General features: G+C 43.1%; 1 protein-coding gene across 1 annotated transcript in view; it reads right to left on the bottom strand.

The window, feature by feature from the left end:
- The window catches only part of tubgcp3 (tubulin gamma complex component 3), a 143,857-nt gene extending 140,527 nt beyond the window's left edge, over positions 1 to 3,330 (bottom strand). Inside the window, exon 1 of the mRNA XM_078222718.1 lies at positions 3,104 to 3,330. Within this exon, the coding sequence (XP_078078844.1) occupies positions 3,104 to 3,179 (76 nt within the window). The 5' untranslated portion in view covers positions 3,180 to 3,330. The remainder of the gene's footprint in view (positions 1 to 3,103) is intronic.
- Positions 3,331 to 18,794: the final 15,464 nt, after the last annotated feature.

Genomic DNA, 18,794 nt, shown 5'->3' with positions numbered 1-18,794 from the left:
GGCAGGTATCCTCAATGTGAAGATGGGATTTTGAATCCACAAAGACTGTGTCGTGGTCACTCCTACCAATACTGTCATGGACAGATGTATCTGCGGAAGACAGAGTGGAGAGGATGAGGTCAAATATGATTCTCCCTTTTGTTGGCTTCCTCACCACCTGCCGCAGACCCAGTCTCACAGCAATTCCCTTAGGACTTGACTAGTTCGGTCAGTCGTGGTGCTACCGATTCACTCTTGGTGATAGCGACATTGAAGTCCCCAACCCAGCGTACATTCTGGGCCTCTGTCATCTTCAGTGCTTCCTCCAAGTGGTGTTCGATATGGAGGATATTTATTCATCCGCTAAGTGAGGGGATGGTACATTGTAGCCAACAGGTGGTTTCCTTGCCCATGTTTGACCTGGTGTCATTAGACTCCAGGTTCGATGTTAAGGACTCCCAGGGCAACTCCCTATACCAATGTACCACCAGGGACAGGACATGCGGTGATGACATGATGGTGGTGACATGATTCCATGAGTATGACTCTGCGGTCAGGCTCTTGCTTCACCAATCTGTGAGACAACGCTCCCAATATTGGCACAAGCCCCCAGATGTTTTTAAGGAGGACTTTTCAGGTCAGCAAGGTTGGGTTTGCCATTGTTGTTTCCGATGCCTAGGTCGATGTCCGGTTTCATTCCTTTTTACTGAATAAAACTGAGCATTTCAGAGGGCATTTAAGAGTCAACCATATTTCTCGAAGTCTGGAATCACATATCGGTCAGACCAGTATTGACAACAGGTTTTCTTCCCCAAGGTGAACCAGTTAAGTTTTTAGACAATCACAATGGTCATCATTAGACTTTTAATTCTAGATGTTCTGCTATGATGGGATTTAAATCCAGGTGCCCAAAGGCTTATCCTGGTTCGCTGGATGACTAGCCCAGCAACACCACTGCGCCACCACCTCCCCTCTGCAAAGGGATATAGATAGGTTAAGTAAATGGGCAAAAAAAAAGATAAATGGAGTATAATGTGAAAATTGTGACCTTTGGCAGAAGAATAGAATTGTGGTCGGTGCAGACTTGATGGGCCAAATGGCCTCTTTCTGCACTGTTGGGTTTCTATAATAATAGAAGTTTAAGCTTATGTTTATTTATTAGTGTCACAAGTAGGCTTACATTAACACTGCAATAAAGCTACTGTGAAAATCCCCTAGTCGTCACACTCCGGCGCCTGTTCAGGTACACTGAGGGAGAATTTAACATGACCAATCACCTAACCAGCTCGTCTTTCAGATTGTGGGAGGAAACAGGAGTACCCGGAGGAAACCCACGCAGACACAGGGAGAACATGCAGACTCTGCACAGACAATGACCCAAGCCGGGAATTGAACCCGGGGTCCCTGGCGCTGTGAGGCAGCAGTGCTGATCACTGTGCCATCCATAAGCAGCATAATATTTAAATAGAGAGGGATTGTAGAACTCTGTGGTGCAGAAGGATCTGGGTGTCCTGATACATGTATCAGGAGGAGTGAGTATGCAGGTACAGCAAGTGACTAGGAAGGCAAATGGAATATTGTTTATTGCAAGGGGACTGGAATATAAAAGTAGGGAGGCTTATTACAGTGTGCAGGATGTTGGTAAGACCACATCTGGAGTACTGTTTACATTTTGGCCACCTTGAGCAGTTCAAAGAAGATTCACGAGATACCTGGATTGGGGGTCTTAATTTTATGAAGTACGGTTGGATAAGTTTAAAGTTTATTTATTTATTAGTCACAAGTAAGGCTGACATTAACATTGCAATGAAGTTACTGTGAAATTCCCCTAGTCGCCACACTCCGGCGCCTGTTCGGGTCAATGCACCTAACCAGCGTGTCTTTCAGACTGGGGGAGGAAACCGGAGCACCTGGAGGAAACTCACGCAGGCACAGGGAAAACATGCAAACTCTGCACAGACAGTGACCCTAGCTGGGAATCGAACCCGGGTCCCTGGCAAAGTGAGGCAGCAGTGCAAACCACTGTGCCGCCCATAAGCTGGGCCTGTGCCCACTGGAGTTTAGATGAGTGAGAGATGATCTTATTGAAATACATCCTTGGTGGTAGGGGATTGACAGGGTGGTTGCTGAAAAGCTGCCTCCCCTTGTGGAGGGGGTAGAGCTGGGACAAAGTTTAAAAATGAGAGAACTCCCTTTTAATAGAGATTCCCGTTGCAGCCAAGCAGTGATTTATTGAGATTTAACCTTACCCTTGCTTTTGGACTGTATGCCTCTATTGGATTCCAATGGGATGAAAGGGGATCTGGCCAGGTGAAAATGATAATAGAACAATAGATGATTTTAAGATATTTTAGGTACAGACTAGATACATTCCAATAAGGATGGAAGGCAAGAGAACCAATGCTAGGACTCCTTGGATAACAAGGGAGATGAGGCTTCATTTTATTGAATCGGAATGATCTGGAATTTGTGTAAGGCAACATTAGTAGTTTCAAAAGGAAACTAGATGATACAGGAGGGAAATATCTTTCAGAGAATAAAATAAGGGAATGGGACCAATTGGATTATTCTACAGAAAGCTGGCCTGGACTTGATTGGCTGAACGGACTTTGCCACAAAGACTACATTCCTCTTGCCCAGACTGGTTTTGTTGTTACTAACTCTTAGCTTCTTTATTATCCCACCAGCTGCTGAACTCTTATTCCTCATGATCATTATTACAACACTCTTACTATTCCTATAATGGCTGGCACTGGGGAATAATCAAAAGCATCCCGATCTCAATTTTGACTTCTTACTGCTGAAACTCGATGGAACACTCCAATTATTTTCTCTCATGTTGCATTGCCTCCAACGTGAAGCTGGCCTTCTGGCTATTTCATTTCTTTCTCCAACAGCTTCGTTACCTGGCTCTATGATTATCCTCCTTCCCCGACAGCTTGAAGGCAGCCAGAGACCCTCAGTGCTAACTATAAAATCCCCTGATTCCCGAATATAACCTCTGATTAATGCATCTCACTACCCTCTCGGCAAAGACTGGCTTTGTTCTTTCTAACTTGGAGTCGATCACAATCCTCGCTGTCACTGGAGCAGACCCAGTCTGCCTGTCCCCGGCCCCACTCACCCTCATTGCGGCCCAGGATTCGGCAGCACAAACTCTGCAACAGCAGATTCGGGGACTTGTGATCCACACTCGCCATCGCCCGCCTTCCCTTGCCCGTGTGGGCCGTCCCCTCAGGCCCAGTTCCCAACTCCGATCCCCGGTCTCCCGCTCTCCCTCAGGCCCAGCTCCTCGGCCTCACTTTCTCTTTGGCGCTAGAGCCGCCATTTTTTTTAAGAGCCCGCGGGATTGGAACGGAAGTAGAAGTTTTCCACTTCCAGGTCATAGGAAAAACCGTTATAACGGGGTGGGCGAGGTCAGTGCGGAGAGGGGCGGAGTGAGAGCGGAGAGGGGCGGGGTCAGTGCGGAGAGAGGCGGAGTCAGAGCGGAGAGGGGCGGGGTCAGAGCGATGAGGGGCGTGGTCAGATCGATGAGGGGCGGAGTCAGGGTGAAGGGTGGACGGGATCAATGTGAGGGGTGGGGCTAGGTGATGATGGACAAGAGCAGGTTGGGAACGGAGTCTGCGCAGTGAAGCCCGTGAGGGTGCTTCTCCTGTTGTCATGGTTCCTCTGGGCCTGCTGAGGGTTCTGCAGTATTAATCCTTTGCCTCAGATTTTGAACATCAGTTGCAGCATTTTTGTATTGAGATTTAAATATCGTACAGTCTGTTCCCATTTGCTTCCACCCAGGTTTTCTTTTAACTTTATTGACGGAGGATGGATGTCGCTGGCAAACTGACCTGACTTTTATCGCCCTTGCTCTGAGAAAGGTGCTGATGACAGCTGAATGGTTTCCTAGCTCATTCCAAAGGGCAGTTAAGAGGCAACTACATAGCTGTGGGTCTGAAAGCATGTGTTGAAAGAAAAAGCGTTGTGTTGTTCACCACCACAGGTCATCCCAAAGTACCTCAGAGCCACAAAGTGTAACCAATGTTGTGAGGGAGGAAACGTGCAGCCAATTTACACAAAGTAAAATCCCACAAACAGCAATATGATAATGACCAGATAATAAGATGTTGATAGAGGGGTACATACTGGCCAGGACATTGAGGATAACTGCTCTTTCACAAAATAAAGTGATGGATTTTTCACATCCATCATAGAAAACAGACAGGATCTTAGTTTAACAACTCATCTGAAAGGCAGCATCTCCAATTGTGCAGCACTCTGTCAGTAATGGACAGTTAATGTCAGTAAGACTTGAACCCACAATCTTCCTAGAGGTAGGATGCTACCATTTTCACAGCAGTCAGTCCAGGACAGACTAGGTAAGAATGGAAGAATTTCTTCCCTCAAGGGGCATGAGTGAAACTTTATGGCAACTTTTTTTCTCTTTCACTTTTAACGATTAACAAATTAATTGTTCACAATTCTATTCACTTCTGAGACCCCCGTCCTGTTTAAATTTTGATTGTTGCTAAAATAGTTGGCTTTAAGTTTGTTATCCTCTTTATCTTTCGCTGACTGAACTGTCCTCAGTCTTTGTCATTCTGAAACTTGGAAAGGGATCCAAAGGAAATGGTTTATCTCTGATTCTGTTTCAAAACACTATTAGGCCTTTGTTACATGTATTGTGATGCAAGTATTCTGGTGCCTGATAGTCCAATCTCAAACAACCCCATGGACATAAAGGCCATTAATATGATACTTTTACTGAAATACTTTTCTTACAAAGTTTTACAGATTGACAGGTAGGGGATGGTCAGAGATTTGTTTTTCCAAAGCCTTCTTGAGAATTGAACCAATTTTGGTGCTTTTAGAGACAGGTCATTATGATTCAATGCTTTTATTAGAGTGATAATAAACGCAGGGAATGTCTGCCAATTGATTGCATTGACAACTTAGGTTTTCAGTGTTTCAATCATAAAATGTACCGGCCTTTTTTAAGAATTCTCAAATTTCAAAAGTAATTTACTTTTAGCCTTATTCAATGTTGTTAGATTTGCTCCCAATTTTTCAACAATCCTTCATCATAGTTACATTCTTTGGAACTTAAGAGGCTGCTGTTTCTACAGTCGGCAAAATCTCCCTCTGCAATATTAAATACAACCCACATTCCACACAGCTGACTGTATATGAAATCTGCCACACCCAAAGAAAACAATAAAAGTCAGGCTGTACTCCAGGAGCCAGGAGGATGACTGGTGTTCTGTTTGGTTTTCAAACAGTTGGGCAGCAACTGAATTGAAGATGGTGCAAAACTTGGACTGTGACTGTACTTAATAAGTTTGTGATCCTGAATTTTCTGGACTCAGGCCCAGTGGCACAAGTGTGGCAGAATATACTCGATACTGCTCAGTGTAAGCCTAGGGCTACATTCACTTATGCACAGTTCGGGTGCGCATTACACAGAAAGGGTTTTTCAGTGGTCCCTGTCTCAAGTCAGAGGAGGCAAAGCCTCAACAACAACCAAAAGACCCTCCCATGGTTGCAATTCCTGCTTTATGCCCCTCCTCCAGCTCAAAAACCCAAAGCTACCCCACAGTCTAACGCTCCTCCTGCAACCCCAAATCCTGCCAACAGCCCAATGTCCCGAAACCCTGCCCACTGGTCAAAGAATTCCCACTCACCTGAAGAAGGGGCTTAAGGCTCCGAAAGCTTGTGTGGCTTTTGCAACCAAATAAACCTGTTGGACTTTAACCTGGTGTTGTTAAACTTCTCACTGGTCAAAGACCCAACCCCCCAAGTCCCAAACCCCATCTTTTGATTTCATTTGATTTATTATTGTCACATGTATTGGTATACTGTGAAAAGTATTGTTTCTTGCATGCTGTACAGACAAAGCATACCATTCATAGATAAGGAAATGAGAGTGTGCAGAATGTAGTGTTACAGTCATAGCTAGAGTGTAGAGAAAGATCAACTTAATATAAGGTAGGTCCAATCAAACTTGTGATGGCAGCAGGGAAGAAGCTGTTCTTGAGTTGGTTGGTGCGTGACCTCAGACTTTTGTATCTTTTTCCTGAAGGAAGAAGGTGGAAGAGAGGGTGCAGGGTCATTGATTATGTTGGCTGCTTTTCCGAGGCAGCAGGAAGTGCAAACGGAGTCAATGGATGGGAGGTTGGCTTGCATGATGGACTGGGCTTCATTCACAACCCTTTGCAGTTTCTTGCGGTCTTGGTCAGAGCAGGAGCCACACCAAACTGTGATACATCCAGAAAGGATGCTCTCTATGGTGCATCTGTAAAACTTGGTGAGAGTCTAAAGTTCAACTTAAAGTTAAAGTTTATTTATTAGTCACAAGTAAGGTTTACATTAACACTGCAATGAAGTTACTGTGAAATTCCCCTAGTCGCCACGCTCCGGCGTCTGTTTGGATCAATGCACCTAACCAGCACGTCTTTCGGACTGTGGGAGGAAACCGGGCGCACCCAGAGAAAACCCACGCAGACACAGGGAGAACGTGCAGACTCCTCACAGAGAGTGACCCAAGCCGGGAATCAAACCTGGGTCCCTGGCACTGTGAGGCAGCAGCGCTAGCCATTGTGCCACCGTGCTGTAACACAGGTGGCCAAGGTGATTAAGAAGGCATATGGCATGCTTGCCTTCATCGGCCGGGGTATTGAGAACAAGAGTTGGGAAATCATGTTGCAGCTATATAAAACCTTGGCAGAGTCACAGAGTCACAACGTTTACAGCATGGATACAGGCCCTTCAGCCCAACTTGTCCATGCTGCCTTTTTTTTTTAAACCCCTAAGCTAATCCCAATTGCCCGCATTTGGCCCATATCCCTCTATACCCATCGTACCCATGTAACTATCTAAATGCTTTTTAAAAGATAAAATTGTACCCGCCTCTACTACTACCTCTGGCAGCTTGTTCCAGACACTCTCCACCCTCCGTGTGAAAAAAATTGCCCCTCTGGACACTTTTGTATCTCTCCCCTCTCACCTTAAACCTATGCCCTCTAGTTTTAGACTCCCCTACTTTTGGGAAAAGATATTGACTATCTACCTTGTCTATGCCCCTCATTATTTTATAGTCCTCTATAAGGTCACCGCTAAGTCTCCTACGCTCCAGAGAAAAAAGACCCCATTGCGGACAAGTGAATTTCCTTAATCTCCGAAGAAAGTAGAGGTGTTGGTGGGCTTTCTTAACTATAGAGGCATACAAGATGATCAGAGGATTAGATAGGGTGGATAGTGAGAGCCTTTTTCCTCGGATGGTGATGGCTAACACGAGGGGACATAGCTTTAAATTGAGGGGTGAGAGATATAGGACAGATGTTAGAGGTAGGTTCTTTACTCAGAGAGTAGTAAGGGCGTGGGAATGCCCTGCCTGCAGCAGTAGTGGACTCGTCAACATTAAGAGCATTCAAATGGTTATTGGATAAACATATGGATGATATTGGAATAGTGTAGATTAGAGGGGCTTTAGATTGGTTTCACTGGTCGGCACAACATCGAGGGCCGAAGGGCCTGTACTGCGCTGTAATGTTCTATGTTCTATGTTCTATAGTGTCAGCGTGGAGGGACCAGGACATGTTGTTGGTGATCTGGACACCTAAAAACTTGAAGCTCTCGACCATTTCCACTTCATTCTCATTGATGTAGACAGGGGCATGCTCTCCACTACTCTTCCTGAAGCCGATGACTATCTCCTTCGTTTTACTGGCATTGAGGGAGAGATTATTGTCATCGCACCAGTTCACCAAATTTTCTATCTCTTTCCTGTACTCTGTCTCATCATTGATTGAGATCCAACCCACTATGGTGGTGTCATCAACGAACTTGAAAATTGAATTGGAGGGGAATTTGACCACACAGTCATAGGTATATAAGGAGTATAGTGAGGACACAGCCTTGCAGGACACCGGTGTTGAGGATAATCGTGGAGGAGGTGTTGTTGCCTATCCTTACTGATTGTGGTCTGTGGGTTAGGAAATCTAGGATCCAGTCGCAGAGGGAGGAGCCGAACCCTATGCCACGGATTTGGAGATGAGTTTTGTATCATCTACAGGCAGAGTCTCACAAACAGACTAAATCTCAATCCGAAGCGTTCCCACAGACAACTGTGGGTAGCAGAAAAAAATGAGGAAAACAATCTTTAAGCTCGATGCTTTGTTGCCTCTGAGTGACATGATTCATTCACTCTGGTATTGATTCAACTTTCCTACTGCAAATTTTTGATTTTTTCAAAAACTCTAGCAGAACTCACAGTCGCTCCCAGCTGGTTGGTTACTGACTTAGAAAGTAATGGATTCCAGGAACAGAGATGGGCTGCGATCACGATGCCACATTCTCCTGATTTCCATCCTTCCTCAAAGCACAGACAGTTCGACAAAATGATTTTAATGCTTAAAATTTACTTCTCAGGCTCTGAGCTGTTCCCATGCCTTCCTGAAGCCTGACCTACCCAAAATCCATCTCATCTTTTGAACAATACCACATAAGCATCCCTTCTTTCTCTTCTATATCTAAGAGGGTTGTGAATGTTCCATCGTTGAGTATACCCAAGGTTCTGATGAATATGTTTTATCTTTCAGAGTGGATATGGGGAACGTACAGGAAAGTGGAATGAGGCAAATCAGCCCTGATCATAGTTCCCTAAAAGTGGCAACACAGGTGGCCAAGATGATTAAGAAGGTATATGGCATGCTTGCCTTTATCGGCTGGGACATTGAGTACAAAAGTTGGGAAATCATGTTGCAGCTATATACAACCTAGGTTAGGCCACATTTGGAATATTGCGTGCAGTTCTGGTCATCACACAACCAGAAGGACATGGAAGTTTTGGAGAGAGTGCAAAGAAAGTTCAGCAGGATGTTGCCTGGCCTAGGGCAGTGGTTCCCAAACTTTTTTCTCTGGGTCGCACTTTCGGAATAAAAATTTGCTCGTGCCACACCAAATCTTTTATTGATAAGAAATACATTCAAAAACAAAAAAAAACAACTCCTAGCAGTGCTTGATTCATAACATAGAACACAACTACTTTATAATATGATCATGGGACATCCAGAAAGTATAAAACAATGCTTGTTTAAACCATGTTTAAATGTTTCTTTGATTGTTCTTGAATCTTCCCGCCACACTTGCCATCCTCTCTCGCCGCACCAGTGTGGCGCGCCGCACCCTTTGGGAACCACTGGCCTAGGGGGTGGTGACTATGAGGAGAGGTTGAATAAACTAGGATCGTTTTCACTGGAAAGCTGGAGGCTGAGAGCAGACCTGATAGAGATCTACAAAATTATGAGAGGCATAGACAGAGTGGATAGTCAGAGGCTTTTTCCCAGGTTGGAAGTGTCAATTACAGAGGGGCCACGGGTTCAAGCTGAGAGGGGGAAAATTTAAGGGAGCTGTGCGGGGGAAGTTTTTCACGCAGAGAGTGATGGGTGCCTGGAACACGCTGCCAGAGAAGGTGGTGGAAGCAGGCACATTAGCAACATTTAAGAGGTATCTGAATGAATAGGGTGGGATTAGAGGGATACGGAACGAGTAAGGGCAGAGTTTTTTTTAGGGCATCATGATCGGCACAGGCTTGGAGGGCCAAAGGGCCTATTCCTGTGCCATACTTTTCTTTGTTCTTTTTTCTTTGAATGGCAATGCAGGCTCCAGGGGCCATTTGGTCTACTCCAACTGCTATTTTTTTAAGTTTTGTTCTTAAGTTCGTTATAGATTGTAATTATATGGAAGGCATACCCTTCAGTCTCATTTTCATAGTCAATCCACTAATCAGATTACAGCACAGGAAATGAAGACAAAACTACCCAAAATCCAACAGCTTCCCATGAGGAGATTCACTGTTAGTATAATCCATCCAGAATTAGCTACCGTCCATGGAGGGGCTGAGGTTTATTCACTGCAGTTCTGCGTGCTGCTTCTATTCCTCCATCTAGTTGCTGATGTTGTTCATCCATCCATTGTTCTTCAACCTAGTCTGTTCTTTCCTGATGTTTTACTTTCTATTGTTACCACACTAGACTCTCGCCCTGCCTTTTCCAATGGTCATATTTTCTTAATTTCCACTTGTTCACTTCAGTTGAAAGCTCATGTGATGCTGGGACTCCAGTTTTCCTGCAGACAAATTTATTGGTCCTTTGCTCTCTCCAGCTGATTCTCAGGACCCTTCACCACAGCCACAAACCAGATGTAATTCTCTTCTCATTGTCCTTATTTAGGGCCCTGCTCTCTTACCCATACAGTGCAATGCTCCACACAAGTTGATTTTTCAAATGCAGTCTGAAATTGAATGCCATCCATATTCCATTCAGCTAATAGGTTTTAGAGCATGGAGCAGCCAATTGCTGGATTTATCTTGATTTCAGAGCTGCTATACCCATTTATAGTTGCTTTTGATCCCAAAAATTGAAATTGATTTACTTTTGCAATGGTTGTGGACTGAACCGGCAAATTGCTGCTGTCATTAAGTCTGCCTTGTTATTGTTTATGTTCAACCCAAACTTCAGACTTGACTTTCTCAGCTCTTCTTTGGTCATTAGGATACGGCATCAGCATACCTGATGCCCCAGGTGTTGTGACCACCAATACTGGCCCCAAGGTGTTCTGGAAGAGCAGAGCTGATGACTCACATGATCATTTCTTCTTTGATATTGAAAAGTAGTGTTGAAAACAGATATCCATATGACTCGTTTGCCAAAACTAAATGGCTGCAGGTTCATGAACCACAGCTTTTACCTGTTCATAAAGTCTCTAAATGAGCTAGATCAAGTTATGTGTTACTCCAAACCCACTCAGGGGTTTCCATAATTCTGCATGGTGGACCATGTCAAACGATTTGGTATAAAATGTACCCACAATTCCTTGTCATTTTGTTTTTTGACATATTTCTTAATTTTACACAGCACTAGAATGGCATCTGATGTCCCTTTTCCTTTGGTGAAATTGAACTGTTCCTCGCTTATTTCTGGTGTCATGAAATGGGAACCGTTGCCTGATAATTTGTTGGAGCTCTTTTTAGCCATGGCTTATCAGTCTAATTGTTCTACGGGTGACGGACCAAGTTTTTGTGTTTTATTGTTGTCTGTGATCCAAGTGTGCTTATGTGTAAGGTTAATGTGTTTTCCTACCTCTGAGTTCAAATATTTCAATCAGCAAACCTTCATGAATTTAAAAATAAACTTTATTTATTGACAACTACATTTCCTTGAGATTTAAGATGCACTATCTTGTACACACTACCATCCAGCCAAGTTCAGATAAAGATAATGAAAAATGCAATATTATTGCAAGTAGCAATTATTTCAGCCTCAGAAACTGTTGTTTCTGAGATGAATTAACACTTTGGCTGTAGTGAAAGTCTTCTCAGTAAGCTGTGAGTTTTCATGTAGTTGAATTGCCAGAGACTGACTCTGAGGTAAACTTGAAGATGGAACAAGTTGGGGGAGAATCCTTCTCCCATTTTCAAGGCATAGGCAAGTGAACAGTGTTGCAGTGTGTCGCACATACAAGATGCACTGCAGAAGTAGCCAAGCCTCCTTTAACAGCACCATCCAAACTTGTGGCCTCTACCAGAAGAATAAAGGCAGCAGGTATAAGGAGACACCACCACCTGCAAGTCCCCCTCCAAGCCACACACCATCCTGACATTAAACATCTTTTATACTGTTGTGCCTGCACCAAATAGACTACAGCAGTTCAAAAAGACAGCTTAACACAACCTTTTGAAGGGCAATCAGAGATGAGCAACACTCATCCCATGAATGAACGTAAAAAATGATTCTTGTCTATAATGTTCTGGTATCAGATATTGCCTTATGCTTGGTTACACTCTCTGGTGTCATATGTTGGGTCAAATTTCTTGATTAGCAGTAATTTTTAAGAAAGCACAATAACAACAATGTAATTATCTCAGAGAAACAATGGTTGGTATACAGCAATTAGTGTTGCTGTAGAAAGAAAGAGGATCAATGTGAATCTGTCAGAAATAATCTACAAAATAGCTCAGCAAAGTAAATCTACACACTTGCTAACAATAAAGACAGTAGCAGTTAGCTAAGGGAGTGTTAGTATTTGTTAAGAGTCATGGTAGATAAGGAAATTGAAACTCAGTGAAGACTGTATAATTCATTTTAAGTCAGATTATTTGTCTATATTGATACCTCATCCCACCCGATAGGAAAGCATATGAGATCAGTATCAGAGGCCTATGTTACAATCTCAAGGCATGCTATTATTTAAATACGGTAAGAAGTCTCACAACACCAGGTTAAAGTCCAACAGGATTATTTGGTAGCAAATACCATAAGCTTTCGGAGCACTGCTCCTTCGTCAGATGGAGTGGAAATGTGCTCTCAAACAGTGCAAACAGACAAAATCAAGTTGCAGAATACTGATTAGAATGCGAATCCTACAGCCAGCCAGGTCTTAAAGGCCCTCGGACCCTTTAAGACCTGGCTGGCTGTAGAATTCGCATTCTAATCAGTATTCTGCAACTTGATTTTGTCTGTTTGCACTGTTTGAGAGCACATTTCCACTCCATCTGACGAAGGAGCAGTGCTCCGAAAGCTTATGGTATTTGCTACCAAATAAACCTGTTGGACTTTAACCTGGTGTTGTGAGACTTCTTACCGTGTTCACCCCAGTCCAACGCCGGCATCTCCACATCATGATTATTTAAATAGACATTGGGTGCTCATCAGGACATAGGAGATTCAGATCTACTTCTAGGATTGAGGCTTAATGCTTAAATATGAGAGACTATCTGGTACAAAATGGTATTCTTTGTGATATCATAATGTTAACAATGTTTGTGGAAGATTTACTTCTAATACAATAAAGATAGTATACCAGGATGTACAGATTCCAGATACCATTGATTCCAGATGCAATACAACTTTAAAATGATGAGTTCTTCTGAACTGTGGCCTGAAATTAACAAACACAATATAGTTAAAAAATTTACTGTTGGAAGCCAGAAATACAAACAATGAGAAGTATTGTAACAGACTTCAGGAGGTGGACTGGTGAAATGGACAAACATATTGCAAAGAGAATTTAATGCAAAAAAGTGTGAAATTTGCATTTTGGTAGGAAGAATAAGGAGAGTAATCAAAACTAAATAGTACAACTTTAAAGAGGGTGAAGGAACAGAGATGCCTGAGAGTATATGTATTGGCAAAAGTAAAAAAAAAAATGCATTTGTATGGTTGTATCGCGCATTTCATGACCACTGGACGTCTCAAAGTAGTTTAGAGCCAATGAAGTACTTTTGAAATGTAGTGACTGTTGTAATGTAGAAAAGTCAACAGCCAATTTGTGCACAGCAATGTGATAGGTTCCCTGATCTTCTTCAAAATAGTGCCATGGGATCTTTGGTCATTTACATGCATCTGAACAGGCATTATGGAGCCTTAGTTTAACAACCCATTTGAAAAATGGCATCTCTAACAGTGCAAAGCTCCCTCAGTACTGCAGTGGAGTGGTGATGCGCGTTATCATACACGAGGCTTGAGATGCTCAGGAAATAAAGGCTTTTATTTGCTGTTACAACGAAGCTACTAATTATATACACGATCCCAGACTGAGGGGTCCCAGACAGAGCAGTGACCTTTATACCTCTCCCAGGAGGCGGAGCCCGACTGGGATGTACCATAATAACTATAATACAAGGTGTAACAGCCCAACCCTAACCCCAACAGCAACAAGTAGAACAACCCATCCCTAACCCCAACAGCAACATATATACATACTTGTAGTACTGGCCAGACCCTGGCTCAGTACTATCTAGTGGGAACCAACGATGGTTCACCACAAGTGGCAGCCTTGATTTTTGCGCTGAAGTACAGAAGTGGAACATTAACCTGAAATGTTGTGTCCCAGAGCCAAGAATGGTACCAGCTGAGCCACAAAGGTGAGGAAACTTGTTTATGTGCAGCGAGTTGTGATCTGGAATGCGCTGCCTACAAATATGGTGGAAATATTGTAGATTCAATCATAACTTTCAAAAGGGAATTGGATGCATTTGTAGGGAACTGATTTGTAGGGTTATGCAGAAAGAGCAGAGGAGCAGGAATAATTGAACTCTTTCAAAGAGCCAGCACAGGCAAGATGAGCCAAATGACCTGTTCTGTGCTGCACCGAACATACCAAATAGGAGAAGTAGATCATCCAGCACCTTGAGCCTTATGACTGATCTCTGTTTGAATTCCACATTCCCATCTACCACTGATTACTTTTGATTCCCTTGCCTAACAGGAATCCATTCACCGCCATCTTAAAAATATTCAATAACCCTGCTTCCACCACCTTCTGAGGTAGTGTTCCAAAGTTGCAAATCCTTTGAGAAAGGAATTCTCCTGATTTCTGTCCTAAAAGGACAACCCCTAATTTTAAAAGTGTCCCCTAGTTCTGGACTTACCCACAAGAAGATACATCTTTCTCATGTCGAACTTGTCAAGACTATTTAGGATCTTGTATACTTCAATCAAGGCACCTCTTGCTCTTCTAAATCTCAGTGGAAATAAGCCCAATCTGTCCAACTTTTCTTCATAACACAACCAGCTTCTTCCAGGTATCAATATAGTAAACCTCCTCTGAATCACCTCCAATGCATTTACATCCTTCCTTAAATAAAGAGATGAAAACTGCACACAGTATTCAAAATGTAGTCTCAACAATGCCTTATATAACTGCCTCAGTTATATAAGGCATATTTACTTTTATGTTTGATTCCTCTTGTAATAAAGGATGGCATTCCAATAGACTTCTTAATTACTTGCTGTCTTTCATACTAACGTTTTATGACTTATGCATGAGAATGCCTGGATAAATAATATTCTGGCTTTTTATTCTTCCTGCCAAGTGAATAACTTCACATTTTTCCACATCATACTCCATTTGCCAAATGTTTACCTGCTCACTTAACCTATGTCCATCTGCAATCCAATCCTCTTCACAATATACATTCCTATCTATCTTTGTGTCATATGTAAATTTAGCTACCATGCCTTCACTCCCTTCATCTAATTCAGCGGTCTCCAAACTTTTCAGTACGAGGGCCACATTGTATATTTTACACATTTTCGCGGGCCAAAGAAAAAAATTAGTTTTATAAATGAATTAATAAAATTTATTTTATCCAGGCCGGATGTGATGCACTGCGGGCCTGATGTGGCCCGCAGGCCGTAGTTTGGAGACCCCTGATCTAAGTCATTGATATAAATTGTAAAAAGTTGAAGTCCCTCCAGAATTCCACTCGTCACATCCTGCCAATCTGAAAAATATCTATTTATGCATGCTCTGTTTTCTGCTAGCCAACCAATTTTCTATCCATATTCACGTGTTACCTCCAAACCATGAGCTTTTATTTTCTGCAGTAACCTTTGATGTGGCACCTTATGAAATGCCTTCTAGTCAAGTACAGCATGACTACAGACTCCCTTTTATCCACCGTGCATGTTATTCCATCAAATAACTGCAATAAAATGGTTAAATATGATTTCCCTTTCATGAAACCCTGCTGACTTTTCCCAATAATCTTGAGTTTTTCTAAGTACTCAGATATAATCTCCTTAATGACTGATTCTGAAACGTCCCAATGATGGATATCAAGCTAATTGGCCTATTTTTTCTGTTTTCTGCCTCTTTCTGTTCTTGAATAGAGGGGTTGTATTTGCTATTTCCAGATTGCAGTGAAATATGGAAACTTAACACCAATGCATCAACTAACTCATTTGCCTAACTGTTTTGAGACAGCAGGATGAAGTCTATCAGGACCGGGGATCTGTCAGCTCTCAGCTCCTTCAATTTACTCTGTACTGCTTCCCTACTTCACCAAGTTCCTCTCTCCCTTCCACCTGATATACAGCTATTACTGAAATGTTTTTATATCTTCTACAGTGGAGACAGAAGCAAAATATTTGTTCATTTCAACCGCCATTTCCTTATTATCTACTATTAACTCCCATTGTCGCTCTCAGGAGAACCAACACTCAGTTTACTTATTCTCTTCCTTTTTAAATACCTGTAGAAACTATCTGTTTTTACATTTCTGTTTTTACATCGCTGATTCCAATCCGAGAGTTTCCCTGATGAAAACAACAATCTCTTAGTCAGTGTTTACATACAGCAGCTCCATTCTTTCTCTGCATGGCGGTCAGTGACCAGTGGAGTGCCCCAGGGATCTGTTCTGGGACCCTTGCTGTTTGTCATTTTCATAAATGACCTGGATGAGGAAGTGGAGGGATGGGTTGGTAAGTTTGCTGACGACACCAAGGTAGGTGGTGTTGTGGATAGTTTGGAGGGATGTCAGAAGTTGCAGCGAGACATAGATAGAATGCAAGACTGGGCGGAGAAGTGGCAGATGGACTTCAACCCGGATAAGTGTGTGGTGATCCATTTTGGCAGATCCAATGGGATGAAGCAGCAATATAATATGAAGGGTACCATTCTTAGCAGTGTAGAGGATCAGAAGGACCTTGGGGTCCGGGTCCATAGGACTCTTAAATCGGCCTCGCAGGTGGAGGATGCGGTCAAGAAGGCGTACGGCGTACTGGCCTTCATTAATCGAGGGATTGAGTTTAGGAGTCGGGAGATAATGCTGCAGCTTTATAGGACCCTGGTTAGACCCCACTTGGAGTACTGCGCGCAGTTCTGGTCACCTCATTACAGGAAAGATGTTGAAGCCATTGAAAGGGTGCAGAGGAGATTTACAAGGATGTTGCCTGGATTGGGGGGCATGCCTTATGAGGATAGGTTGAGGGAGCTTGGTCTCTTCTCCCTGGAGAGACGAAGGATGAGAGGTGACCTGATAGAGGTTTACAAGATGTTGAGAGGTCTGGATAGGGTAGACTCTCAGAGGCTATTTCCAAGGGCTGAAATGGTTGCTACGAGAGGACACAGGTTTAAGGTGCTGGGGGGGTAGGTACAGAGGAGATGTCAGGGGTAAGTTTTTCACTCAGAGGGTGGTGGGTGAGTGGAATCGGCTGACGTCGGTGGTGGTGGAGGCAAACTCGTTGGGGTCTTTTAAGAGACTTCTGGATGAGTACATGGGATTTAATGGGATTGAGGGCTATAGATAGGCCTAGAGGTGGGGATGTGATCGGCGCAACCTGTGGGCCGAAGGGCCTGTTTGTGCTGTGGCTTTCTATGTTCTATGTTCTATTTCCCATTCTGAAAGAAACACATGGGCCGGAACTACCACCTCGCCCGCCACAGAATCGGCATGGGAGAGGGTCCGACAACGGAAATCTCTGTTGACCTCAGATGGGAATTTCTGGTCTTGCTTGAGCGAGGCTGTAAAATTCTGCTCATGAGCATAACACTGCACCTTAGCATCTCCATCCTCGAGTGATGATAGAAATGCAGCTACAGAATTTTGGGGAAGTCAGATGAAATCATCTGCTGCAATTCTTTTGATGGCTTAAAAAGCCAGATCTGGAGAGGCAGTCTGCCACAAGTGCCATATATGAAATTGTCCCTTGCCAGTGACGAAGACCCTTTGTGCAGGACTGTGATCTGCTTTAGACCCTCTGCAACCATGTCATAGTGGTGTTGTTATGATCCCAAATGATGTTACTACTGCACAAGTCAGACCCCAGGGTGGAACCTGGCTTAAGAGATCCTAACTTTTATTTTTTGTTTAGAAGTGTGGATGGAGAAAGTCACAGGACTGTTGATGAACTTTTAACAAAAAACATTTATTAGCAAGAAAAGATTAACTTTAATGCACTACTCCTTCACCCCTGCTATATCATTACAGATAATATACAGATTTCTAAGGACAAATTACAAAATGTATCTTTCACTCATGTTCTCAGTAAGTACGCAGTCCTGTAAACAAACACGCAAACTGTGGTCAGACACACCACACTCTGATACCACCAAATACAACTTCTGTGGATTTCTCATCGTTTTCCCCCAGATGCTTGTAACACTGTGAACCAATTGGTCTCACCAGAGCTCTGGCTTTCACACGAGGGTTTCCAAATTCCACTCTTGAAGAACACACTTTGGGATCTTCTCCCACACAAGGCTTTCTCTTGGATGCCTTCATCAAGAATCCACATCCAGGATTCCAACCTCCCCTTTCATTATTCCTCTGTCCTGGATTGCTACATGCATTGAACCTTCCATGCAATCTCTCAGGTACCCAGCCACACCAACAGAACACCACTGCTTCACTGGCTGTATTCAGGTGTCACCAATCTTTCTAACTTTCAATGACTTCTCACTAACAAACTTTAAATCTGCTTCATGGAGCTGTCTTTTTAATGTTGGAGCTCTTTCTCTGCTCTTTAACTTCACCTAATAGGACTCTGTCCGTATTCCTATTCTCTGTTCCTTTGATTCAAATGTCTTCCAGGGACATTCTTTTGTCCCTGGTTTCTAGGACTTTCTCCTTCGGTTTCTGGGACTTACTTTTTGTCCGTGTATTGTTCTGCCTGTTCTAGCTGTGCCTGTGGAATGCTCCTTGCCTTTGGGTTGCCTGGTTCAACCAAACTCAAGTGCTTCTGCATTTTAGTGTGGGCCTCTGGTTGGTAAGAAACAGCTTAGATTTTTAAAAACCCTGTAATTGCTATTATATTGTAAAACTTTCATTACAATGCAGGTAATGTTTAAAGTGAAACCAAACTTACAGACTTACAGGCTACCATTTTAATATGTAGCTAAACTGAAGTTTTAACCCTTAGCACACATACAGAAACACAAACTAAACATACTTAAATGTGATGAACTCCAACCCATAGCTGGTGTCACTCTTTGCATCAGTTGTCAGCTATAGTTTCCCACTTAGTCATCGATATTCACGGGGTGAG

This window comes from Mustelus asterias, chromosome 10 (genome assembly GCF_964213995.1).
Source record: "Mustelus asterias chromosome 10, sMusAst1.hap1.1, whole genome shotgun sequence".
NCBI lineage: Eukaryota > Metazoa > Chordata > Chondrichthyes > Carcharhiniformes > Triakidae > Mustelus > Mustelus asterias.
This window is presented reverse-complemented; position numbering and strand designations above follow the sequence as displayed.